A 12,084-nucleotide genomic window follows, 5' to 3' on the forward strand; every position below is an offset into this window, starting at 1 on the left:
CCAGCACCCGGCCCATATCCCTCCAAACCCTTCCTATTCATTTACCTAACCAAATGCCTCTTACATGTTGCAATTGTACCAGCCTCCACAACATCCTCTGGCAGCTCATTCCATACACGTACCACCTTCTGCATGAAGCAGCTGTCCCTTAGGTCTCTTTTATATTTTTCCCCTCTCACCCTAAACCTATGCCTTCGCGTTCTGGACTCCCAGACCCCAGGGAAAAGACTTTGCCTAATTAGCCTATCCATGCTCCTCATAATTTTGTAAACCTCTATAAGGTCACCCCTCAGCCTCCAACGCTCTCGGGAAAACAGCCTCTCCCTAAAGCTCAATTCCTCCAACCCTGGCAACATCCTTGTAAATCTTTTCTGAACCCTTTCAAGTTTCACAACATCTTTCCGATAGGAAGGAGACCAGAACTGAAAGCAATATTCCAACAGCGGCCTAACCAATGTCCTGTACAGCCGCAACATGACCTCCCAACTCTTGTACTCAACACTGACCAATAAAGGAAAGCATACCAAATGCCATTTTCAGTATCCTTTCTACCTGCGACTCCACTTTCAAGGAGCTATGAACCTGCACTCTACACTTTGTTCAGCAACACTCCCTCGGACCTTACCATTAAGTGTATAAGTCCTGCTAAGATTTGCTTTCCCAAAATGCAGCACCTCGCATTTATCTGAATTTAACTCCATCTGCCACTCCTCAGCCCATTGGCCCATCTGGTCAAGATCCTGTTGTAATCTGAGGTAACCTTCTTCACTGTCCACTACACCTCCAATTTTGGTGTCATCTGTAAACTTACTAACTGTACCTCTTATGCTCGCATCCAAATCATTTATGTGAATGACAAAAAGTAGAGGGCCCAGCACCGATCCTTGTGGCACTCCACTGGTCACAGGCCTCCAGTCTGAAAAACAACCCTCCACCACCACACTCTGTCTTCTACCTTTGAGCCAGTTCTGTATTCAAATGGCTAGTTCTCCCTGTATTCCATGAGATCTAACCCCATGGGGAACCTTGTCGAACACCTTACTGAAGTCCATATAGATCACATTTATTGCTCTGCCCTCATCAATCTTCTTTGTTACTTCATCAAAAAACTCAATCAAGTTTGTGAGACATGATTTCCCATGCACAAAGCCATGTTGACTATCCTGAATCAGTCCTTGCCTTTCCAAATACATGTACATCCTTTCCCTCAGGATTCCCTCCAACAACTTGCCCACCAGCGAGGTCAGGCTAACTGGTCTATAGTTCCCTGGCTTGTTCTTACCGCCCTTCTTAAACAGTGGCACCATGTTGGCCAACCTCCAGTCTTCCAGCACCTCACCTGTGACTATGATACAAATATCTCAGCAAGAGGCCCAATCACTTCTCTAGCTTCCCACAGAGTTCTCGGGTACACCTGATCAGATCCTGGGGATTTATCCACCTTTAACCTTTTCAAGATATCCAGCACTTCCTCCTCTGTAATCTGGACATTTTGCAAGATGTCACCATCTATTTCCCTACTGTTTATATGTTCCATGTCCTTTCCCACACTAAGTACTGATGCAAAATATTCATTGAGTATCTCCCCCATTTTCTGTGGCTCCACACAAAGGCCACCTTGCTGATCTTTGAGGAGCCCTATTCTCTCCCTAGTTACCCTTTTGTCCTTAATATATTTGTAAAACCCCTTTGGATTCTCCTTAATTCTATTTGCCAAAGCTATCTCATGTCCCCGTTATGCCCTCCTGATTTCCCTCTTAAGTATACTCCTACTTTCTTTATAGTCTAAGGATTCACTCGATCTATCCTGTCTATACCTGACACATGCTACCTTCTTTTTTCTTAACCAAACCCTCAATTTCTTTAGTCATCCAGCATTCCCTATACCTACCAGCCTTCCCTTTCACCCTGACAGGAATATACTTTCTCTGGATTCTTGTTATCTCATTTCTGAAGGCTTCCCATTTTCCAGCTGCCCCTGTACCTGTGAACATCTGCCTCCAATCAGCTTTTGAAAGTTCTTGCCTAATACTGTCAAAATTAGCCTCTCTCCAATTTAGAACTTCAACTTTTAGATCTGGTCCATCCTTTTCCATCACTACCTTTAAAACAAATAGAATTATGGTCACTGGCCCCAAAATGCTCCCCCACTGACACCTCAGTCACCTGCCCTGTCTTATTTCCCAAGAGTAGGTCAAGCTTTGTACCTTCTCTAGTAGGTACATCCACATACTGAATCAGAAAATTGTCTTGTACACACCTAACAAATTCCTCTCCATCTAAACCCATAACACTATGGCAGTCCCAGCCGATGTTTGGAAAGTTAAAATGCCCTACCATAACTACCCTATTATTCTTACAGATAAATGAGATATCTTACAAGTTTGTTTCTTAATTTCCTTCTGACTATTTTGGGCGGGGGGGCTATAATGCAATCCCAGTAAGGTGATCATCCCTTTCTTATTTCTCAGTTCCACCCAAATAACTTCCCTGGATGTATTTCTGGGAATATCCTCCCTCAGCACAGCTGTAATGCTATCCCTGATCAAAAATGACACTCCCCCTCCTCTTTTGCCTCCCTTTCTATCCTTCCTGTAGCATTTAGATCCTGGAACATTCAGCTGCCAGTCCTGCCCATCCCTGAGCCATGTTTCCATAATTGCTATGATATCCCAGTCCCATGTTCCTATCCAAGCCCTGAGTTCATCTACCCCTTGCATTGAAATAAATGCAGTTTAATTTATTAGTCCTATCTTGTCCCTGCCTGCCCTGACTGTTTGACTCAATTCTGTTCTCAACAGTACCAGTCTCAGATCAATCTCTTTCCTCACTATCTCCTTGGGTCCCACCCCCCACCTTTCTAGTTTAAATCCTCCTAAGCTGTTCTAGCAAATTTCCCTGCCAGTATATTAGTCCCCTTCCAATTTAGGTGGAATCGGTCGTTCTTGTACAAGTCAGTTCTGTCCAAAAGAGATTCCAATGATCCAAAAATGTGAATCCTTCTCCCATACACCAGCTCCTCAGCCATGCATTCATCTGCTCTATCCTCCTATTCCTGACCTCACTAGCTTGTAGCACTGGGAGTAATCCAGATATTACTACCCTTGAGGACCTCTTTTTTAAAAATTCTACTTAACTCTCTGTAATCTCCCTTCAGAGTCTCACCCTTTTCCCTTCCAATGTCATTGGTGCCAATGTGGACAATGACCTCTTGCTGGCCCCTCTCCCCCGTGAGAACATTCAGCATCCTCTCTGAGACATCCTTGATCCTGGCACCAGGGAAACAACACACCATTCTGCTTTTTCTCTGCTGGCCACAGAAATGTCTGTCTGTACCTCTGACTACAGAATCCCCTAACACAATTGATCTCTTGGAAGCCAACGTACCCCTCGTTGCATTATGGCCAGTCTCAATACCAGAAACTTGGCTGTTTGTGCTACGTTCCCCTGAGAATCCATCACCCTCTACATTTTCCAAAACAGCATACCTGTTTGAAATGGGTATATCCACAAAAGACTCCTGCTCTAGCTGCCTACCTCTCTTACCCATCCTGGAGTTAACCCATCTATGTGACTGTATCAGAGACTTGCCCCCCTTCCTATAACTGCATCCACATACTGTAGCTGTTGCAAATTCCTCATCGCTTCCCTTGGTCTCTCCAACCGATCCACTCGATCCGATAAGATTTGCATCCAACAGCATTTATGGCAGATATAATCCGTAGTAACCCTTAAACTCTCTTTAAACTCCCACATCTGACAAGAAGTACATCTCACTTCAAAGGCCATTTTTGCTCCTTCACAATCTACAGACCCAGAAAATAACACAGTCTTATTCCTCTACAAACACTGCCCCAGGTTAGATTAATAGCTATGGCTTATATTTTAAGTTTAATCAAGAGACTTATCTCCAAAAACATAATCAAGAAAGAATCCACTGTACCCACTAATGCAGCCTCTCTCTTGGACAGACTTAAAACAACAATTAACTTATCTGATTCTGTGCTTTGAACTTCGCCCAACAGTTTCTCCAAGATTAGTTGTGAAATTCACTGTTTGGTAATTTTCCCAGATGCACTCCGATGTCCAGTGATACCGCCTTTGCTGTTTGAATTTGTGTAACTGTGCAGGTTTTCTCTCTCTCCTGCACTGGCTAGTGGGATATTTTAAAACAAGTTAATTTGCTCTGCTGGCCTCCAGGAAATTGGATGTCCCAAGACTAGGGTGGGATGTCTCTGACTCACAGGTAGATTGTAAGGAAGTTAGATTCCCGTCGCTTGGCATTCAAAGCAACTTGCATGGCCATTTCCTCATTGTTCAAAAACTATTCACATCGTCATCTACTACTGACATTTTCATCCCCTATTCAGAAATCAATAAGAACATTACAGTTGGAATTTGACTATTCCCTGTAGGTAAAAAGAACTATTTGTAACAGATTTTACCATTAAGGGATGATTTACATTATGTTGTTTCTGGAGATGGTCAGGTCACTGCATTGTGTCTTGAGTGGCATGTGACAGTGGAGGATGGCTGGGGGTTATCTTGTGGGCATTACTGACTCTGATATAAAAAGATTGTGTGTAAGGAAGGACTGCTTCCTTTGTTCAGGGAGAGCTTTGACACGACTCTTCAAGCCCTGTGAGGTGTGTGTTAAAAGCTCCTCCAGAAAGTTTGTACTCTACCGTGCTTAATAACATTTTGGTTGTTCACAAAAGTTGGCGTATTGCAGTTGCATCAAGAAGTGTAAGAAGCCCAAGGAAAAGAACTTAACATTAGTAAATCTGCAGATGACACCAAGGCTACCTCAGAACAACAGGATCTTGGTTAGATGGGCCAATGGATCGAGGAGTGGCAGATGGAGATAAATGTGAGGGGCTGCATTTTGGAAGGGAAAATCAGGGCAGCACTTACACACTTAATGGTAACGCCCTGGGGAGTTATGCTCATCGGAGACCTTGGACTGTAGATTCATAGTTCCCTGAAAAAGGACTCTCAGGTAGATTGGACAGTGAAGGCAATGCTTGATATGCTTGCCTTTATTGGTCAGAGCATTGACTATCAGAGTTGAGGGGCCACGCTGCAACTGTACAGTACATGGGTTAGGCCACTTTTGGAATATTATGTGCAGATCTGGTCTCCCTCCAATCAGAAGAATGTTGTGAAACTTGAGGGTTTAGAAAAGATTTACAAGGATGTTGCCAGGGTTAGAGGATTTGAGCTACAGCGTGAGGCTAAATAGGCTGGGACTGTTTTCCCTGGAGCATCAGAGGCTGAGATGTGACCTTCCAGAGGTTTATAAGGTTATGAGGGACATGGATAGGGTGAATAGACAAGGTCTTTTCCCAGAGGTGAGGGAGCCCAGAATTGGGGGTGTTGGTTTAAGGTGAGAGGGGAAAGATTTAAAAGGGACCTAACGGGCAACCTTTTCACTCAAAGGGTGGTGAGCGTATTGAATGAGCTGCCAGAGGAAGTGGAGGAGGCTGGTACAATTACAACATGCAAAAAGGCATCTGGATGGACATATAAATAGGAAGGGTTTGGAGGGATATGGGCCGAGTGCTGGCAGCTGGGACTAGATTGGGTTGGGATATCTGGTTGGCATGGACGGGTTGGACCGAAGGGTCTGTTTCCATGCTGTACATCTCTATGACTATATCTTTCCCCTCTCACCCTAAACCCATGCCCTCTAAGTTCTGGACTCCCCAGTCCCAGGGAAAAGACTTTGCCTATTTACCCTATCCAGGCCCCTCAATTTTGTAAGCCTCTATAAGGTCACCCCTCAGCCTCCAACGCTCTCGGGAAAACAGCCCCAGCCTGTTCAGCCTCTCCCTAAAGCTCAAATCCTCCAACCCTGGCAACATCCTTGTAAATCTTTTCTGAACCCTTTCAAGTTTCACAACATCTTTCCGATAGGAAGGAGACCAGAACTGAAAGCAATATTCCAACAGCGGCCTAATCAATGTCCTCTACAGCCGCAACATGACCTCCCAACTCTTGTACTCAGTACTCTGACCAATAAAGGAAAGCATACCAAATGCCATCTTCACTATCCTTTCTACCTGCGACTCCACTTTCAAGGAGCTATGAACCTGCACTCCAAGGTCTCTTTGTTCAGCAACACTCCCTAGGACCTTATCATTAAGTGGATAAGTCCTGCTAAGATTTGCTTTCCCAAATTACAACACTTCACATTTATCTAAATTAAACACCATCTGCCACTTCTCAGCCCATTGACCTATCTGATCAAGATCCTGTTGTAGTCTGAGGTAACCTTCTTCGCTGTCCACTACACCTCCAATTTTGGTGTCATCTGCAAATCTACTAACTGTACCTCCTATGTTCACATCCAAATCATTTATGTAAAAGACAAAAAGTAGAGGGCCCAGCACCAACCCTTGTGGCACTCCGCTGGTCACAGGCCTCCAGTCTGAAAAACAACCCTCCATCACCATCCTATGTCTTCTACCTTTGAGCCAGTTCTGTATCCAAATAGCTAGTTCTCCCTGTATTCCGTGAGAACTAACCTTGCGAATCAGTCTCCCATGGGGAATGCTGTCGCACGCCTTACTGAAGTCCATATAGATCACGTACACCACTCTGCCCTCAATCTTCTTTATTTCTTTTTCAAAAAGAAGACATGATTTCCCATGCACAAAGCCATGTTGACTATCCCTCATTGGTCCTTGCCTTTTCAAATACATTTACATCCTGTCCCCCAGGATTCCCTCCAACAACTTGCCTACCACCAATGTCAGGCACACTGGTCTCTAGTTTCCTGGCTTGTCTTTACCACCTTGCTTAAACATTGGCACCACATTAGCCAACCTCCAGTCTTCCGGCACCTCACCCGTGTCTATTGATGATACAAATATCTAAGCAAGAGGACAGCAATCACTTCTCTAGCTTCCCAGAGTTCTCGGGTAGACCTGATCAGATCCTGGGGATTTATCCACCTTTACCCATTTCAAGACATCCAGCACTTCCTCCTCTGTAATATGGACATTTTGCAAGATGTCACCATCTATTTCCCACCAGCCTATATCCTTCATATCCTTTTCCACAGTAAATACTGACGCAAAATACTCATTTAGTATCTCCCCATTTTCTGCAGCTCCACACACAGGATGCCTTGCTGATCTTTGAGGGGCCCTGCTCTCTCCCTAGTTACCCTTTTGTCCTTAATATATTTGTAGAAGCTCTTTGGATTCTCCTTAATTCTATTTGATGCTGTTATCCAGTTAATCGGGAAGTACTCTTGACATCTACCTTGTAGATGGTGGTTAGGCTTTGGGAAGTCAGGAGGTGACTTACTCAGAAGATTCCTAACCTCTGACCTGGTGTAATTACAATATTTATCTGACAAGTCCAGTTCTTCAAGTGGAGGTCATGGGGCAATATATTGAGAATTCCAAATGGTTGCTTGCATGAGAATCAGAAGGCAATCGGGATGTGTGCCCAATGCTAACAGATGGGACTAGAGATTTATTTGGGATATCTGGTCGGCAAGGATGAGTTGGACTGAAGGGTCTGTTTCCGTGCTGTACATCTCGGTGACTCTGTTATAGGCAACATGTCAGTAACTACTATTTTTTATTCATTTGTGGGATCTGACGTCACTGGCTGGCCAACATCTATTCCCCTTTCCTAGTTGCCCTTGAGAAGGTCATGGTGAGCTGTTTTCTTGAACTGCTGCAATCCGCTTGCTGTGAGTTGATCCACAATGTCTTTAGGGAGGGATTCCAGGATTTTCACCTACTAACTGTGAAGCAATGGAGACATATTTAAGTTACGATAGTAAGTGACTTGGAGGTGGTGACGGTCCTATGTATCTACTGCCCTTGTCCTGTTAGATGGAAGCAGTCGTCTGTTTGGAAAGTGTCTGAGGATCCTTGGTGAATTTCTGTAGTACATCTTGTAGATAGTACACCCTGCTGCTACTGAGCATCAGTGGTGGAGGGATTTCTGCCATGAAGAATTGTACACTTTCATTTTCTATTCACTGTTCACTACTCCCTTTCAATCTCTGATAACTGTACTTTTAGCTGTTTCGCCTCCATGCTCTGGAATCTTCTCTCTAACTCTCTCTACCTTGCACTCTCCCTTTAAAGCAATACAATGTAGCAAGATAGTCGTCACCTATTTCAATGTCTTTTTATGCAGTCTGCATCAGATTTTGTCTGATAAAGCTCCTCTGAACGGTCTTGGAATGTTTTACTGTATTAGAAAGTGTTATTACAGATAAATGGCCCAAACCCATCCACAGAAGCATTAATAATGCTCTCAAAGGAATCACAATACAAGATTTGGAAAGCACTGGTTGGTGCAACTAAATACATGGTAATAAGGTCAAATATTTAAAATCAGGATTCACAACAGATCGGTATTGGGGTGGGTTCAGATATTGCAGTGGTTTTAGTACAGTCTTACATTAGTGGTGTTTTGAGAGAGCTGGGGCCACAGAAGAAATTTAAAACAAGGCTGATTCTTTTAAAATCAAACATCACCGTAGTGGTGTTGAATGTAGCTTAGCAAGGGGCTGATGCATGAACAGGGCTCAATGTGAGATAATTTACAGGGGTTTTGAGTGCCTACAAGTTTTGCAGGACAGGCAGTGGACTGATAGCAAGAAGAACATTAGAAAGTCATTCCTAGAGAAAACAATGGACTGGATGAGCGTGTCTAACTGAGCTAAGACAAGGGTAAGGGAAGAATAGAATTATAGACATATGGAAGCAGGCACCATAGTGACGGAGGTGTTGGATTAAGGTTAGAAGCTCAGGTCAAAGTCACAGAATGTAAATGGTCTAATTCAGCCTGAGTGACCAGAGTCATCAGCATGACTCAAACCTCAGATATCCTATTTAGTCATTTCATCCACCAAGATGATTTACACAATACTTATTGCTCACAAAACTAAAGTTCATTACTACATTCTCTGTTACTACTTTCAAATTTGCCACTTTTTTTTGCTCATGGTCATGGAATAAGATACGGAACCGAGTTGCCTTTATTCAGCTGTCAAAGATTTACCACCATCAACAAGGAAAACATCGGTCTTGGGCTTGGTTTGAATTGTCAAAAGCATGAAATTAATGTAGGAAAACCAATCAGATCTTTAAGTATTCATTTTATATGTCTGTCTTGTGGTCTGTACATTTTGTCACAAAATGTTTTGTCATTAATTTGAAAAACTCTGATATGCTTGAAAGTGCATTTCTTCCACATTCATGCCTGTATAGTCCATATTGAGAGTTGATTTGCAATGGGATATCCATGTTACAACAATTTTAAAAATCCAGTGTAAAGGGCATACACATGTATGTGCACTTTAAAACTGCAAACTTTAGAACTTGTATAGGATTCGAGAGCACAACTCAGACAGAGAAAAGAATGTTTTTCACAACCATCGGGCAACCCAAGTGCTTTCCTATGGTTAAAGTACTATTGAAAGTAGTCATGATTCTAACAGAGAAAACAGGTCATTTACACACAGAAATCTCCCACCAACAAGCAATTTATTCAAAATATTGATCGAGGGATAAATCCTAACACTGAAACATTTGATTGGTACGCCTTCTACCAGCTTAAACATTTGCACCCTTCATTAATTATGCAAAACCCTAACAGCCGGTACGATCGACAAGCTGCACTCAATTAATTTGTCTCCAAAAGCTCCTTTCAAAAAACCATCTTTCCCACATAGAACAGACAAGGGCAACTTACACAAAGGACCTTAACTTCCTAATTGTTCCAAGTCAGGAGAGAAATACCCACATTTGATATTTCTTTATTATTAAGTTAAAATTCTTGAGCTCCTTTCCTAACAAGTTATCTACACCTCATGAACTGCAGCCATTCCAGAAAGCATTCACCATCAACTTCTCAAGCAGAACTAGCAATAGGCAATAAATGCTGGCTGATGGATAAACACTGGCTGCAGTAATTGGAATAAGTGCTGTGGAGTGTTATGCGATAGGAAAGTTTGGTGAAACTGAAAAGAAACTACAAGATGTAGAAAGATCTGGTGCTAACATCCAAGTATCTGCACAATATAACATTGAGGAAAGAGAACCAACTACTAGATATTAATGAGATATGGATATTGAAATGGATGTGTGGAGCAATGGAAAAGCTTGAACAACGAGTGAACTATTTGTTCAGTTTTAATTAGGTACTAGTTCAGGTAGCTCAAAAATCACCAGTGTTCTGCTGTACCACGTTCAATTGATAAAAATCCAATAATTTACTCAAAACATGACCACATTTCTGTGGAAAATAATTCAGGAAGATAAAATATGAACAATTTAAGATAACACACCCTCATCTTTCTGCAGCCTTCATCAGCATATTATCAGGGACTAACAGCATGATCTCCATCTATGCCACAATAAATAATCTCTTCAAAAAAAAAATGAATTCTACATCTTACCCATAACTTATTCTCATAAAAGAAGGCATCCAACTGTTTAACAATGTAAATATGGTTGCATGAGGCCAGAATCTCGATTTCTACCATGTAATCTTCAAGCTCTTCCTCACTCTTCACCTCAATAACCTTTGCAGCCGCCAACTCTCCAGTCTCTTTGTTTATGGCCTGGAAGAGAAATAAAACTTATTTTCATCCACGGTAACTATGTAATGAAAGATGATAAATACAAAATTCACTCAACACCAGTTCACATTGCTAAGTTGAATCCGTATAAGATTATAACAAATACATAGTGACACTGTATGCCTGCAATTTTATTGCACGGTTTCCAAAGCAACAATGGTATTGTGGGGAAAAAAACCTAGGCCAAAATTTGTTGTAGCTGGTGAACAAAGAACACCCACCTTGACCACACACTTGACATTGCTACGAGTTAGTTACAGTTCAAAACAGTGCGGCACCATTTGGGTCTTGGATGAATAATGCAAGGAACGTGTGAGACCCTAACCACCTTGAAGAATCATTAATGAATAACACACTGCCTGCAATAGGAAGTGCCAGTTAGAGAAGTGAACACAATGCCAAATCAGGTACTGAAAAGCCCAGAGCCAAAAGCAAGGGAAAGATAAATTGGATTGAAAAAGAGACAGGAAAAAAAATTGTAAAAATTTGCAATTTAAAACCAAAGAAATTAGATTCCACAAGTGCAATAGTTCATTTTCAATGGCAGTGAGATTGTTTGGCTGCAAATAAGACAATGTTCCATTTAAAAAAAAAGCATCTTATGACTGAAAAGCATAAATCCTAACTTTGCAACAAATCTAGTTCATTATTACATGAACTAGATTAAACACTGCTGCCTCTCAGCACCAGGGACCCAGGTTTGATTTCAGCCTTTGGTGATAGTCTGTGTGGAGTTTGCAACTTCTTTGTATCTGCATGGGTTTCTGCTGGGTGCTCCAGTTTCTTCCCACTGTCCAAAGATGTGCAGGTTATATGGATTTTCATGTTAAATTGCCCTGTCCATGGATTAGCCATGGGAAATGCTGTGTTACAGGGATAGGATAGGGGGCTGGGCTTGGATGGGATGCTCTTCAGAAGATTGGTGCAGACTTGATGGGCTGACCAGTCTATTTCTGCACTGCAGGGATTCGAGGATTCCAACTCACTAAGGTAATAGAATTCAGATCATTCAATGCATTTGAATTGGGAGCCATGCAGCAAGATGCCATTTTTGCAAAACTGCTAGGGAAGCAGATCACAGCCAGCAACCTCTCAGTGTCACATGAAACTGCTTGTCTGTCTTTACTGAAATTTGCTAACCAATTTGCAAAAACTTCATGAAACACTGGTTCAGCCTCAGCTGTAATATTTTACCAGCTCTGACTGTCACAAGGTCTTGTATTTATCACCTACACCCTTTACAAGTACAGCATTGGAAACAAAATGGAAAATAGATCGGAAAAATGAGGCTAGCATTCCTTAAAGCAGATATGGGTAGGAGGCAGATTTAATACAAGTACTTAAAACTGTGAAGGACTTCAATAAAGTATAGAAGAAAATTTGTTTCGGGGCAGACTTTGTTGGCTGTGCCAGAATTTATTACCCATCCCTAATTACCTAAAGGGCAGGTTGAGTCAACTACATTGATC

At 42.2% G+C, this 12,084-nt stretch overlaps 1 protein-coding gene across 2 annotated transcripts in view; it reads right to left on the reverse strand.

Moving 5' to 3' along the window:
- The window catches only part of stk10 (serine/threonine kinase 10), a 110,601-nt gene that overhangs the window by 71,121 nt on the left and 27,396 nt on the right, over positions 1 to 12,084 (reverse strand). For both annotated transcript variants that reach the window (XM_072590962.1, XM_072590961.1), the window contains exon 2: positions 10,433 to 10,597. In XM_072590962.1, coding sequence (XP_072447063.1) covers positions 10,433 to 10,597 — 165 coding nt within the window. The remainder of the gene's footprint in view (positions 1 to 10,432; positions 10,598 to 12,084) is intronic.

This window comes from Chiloscyllium punctatum, chromosome 20 (genome assembly GCF_047496795.1).
Source record: "Chiloscyllium punctatum isolate Juve2018m chromosome 20, sChiPun1.3, whole genome shotgun sequence".
NCBI lineage: Eukaryota > Metazoa > Chordata > Chondrichthyes > Orectolobiformes > Hemiscylliidae > Chiloscyllium > Chiloscyllium punctatum.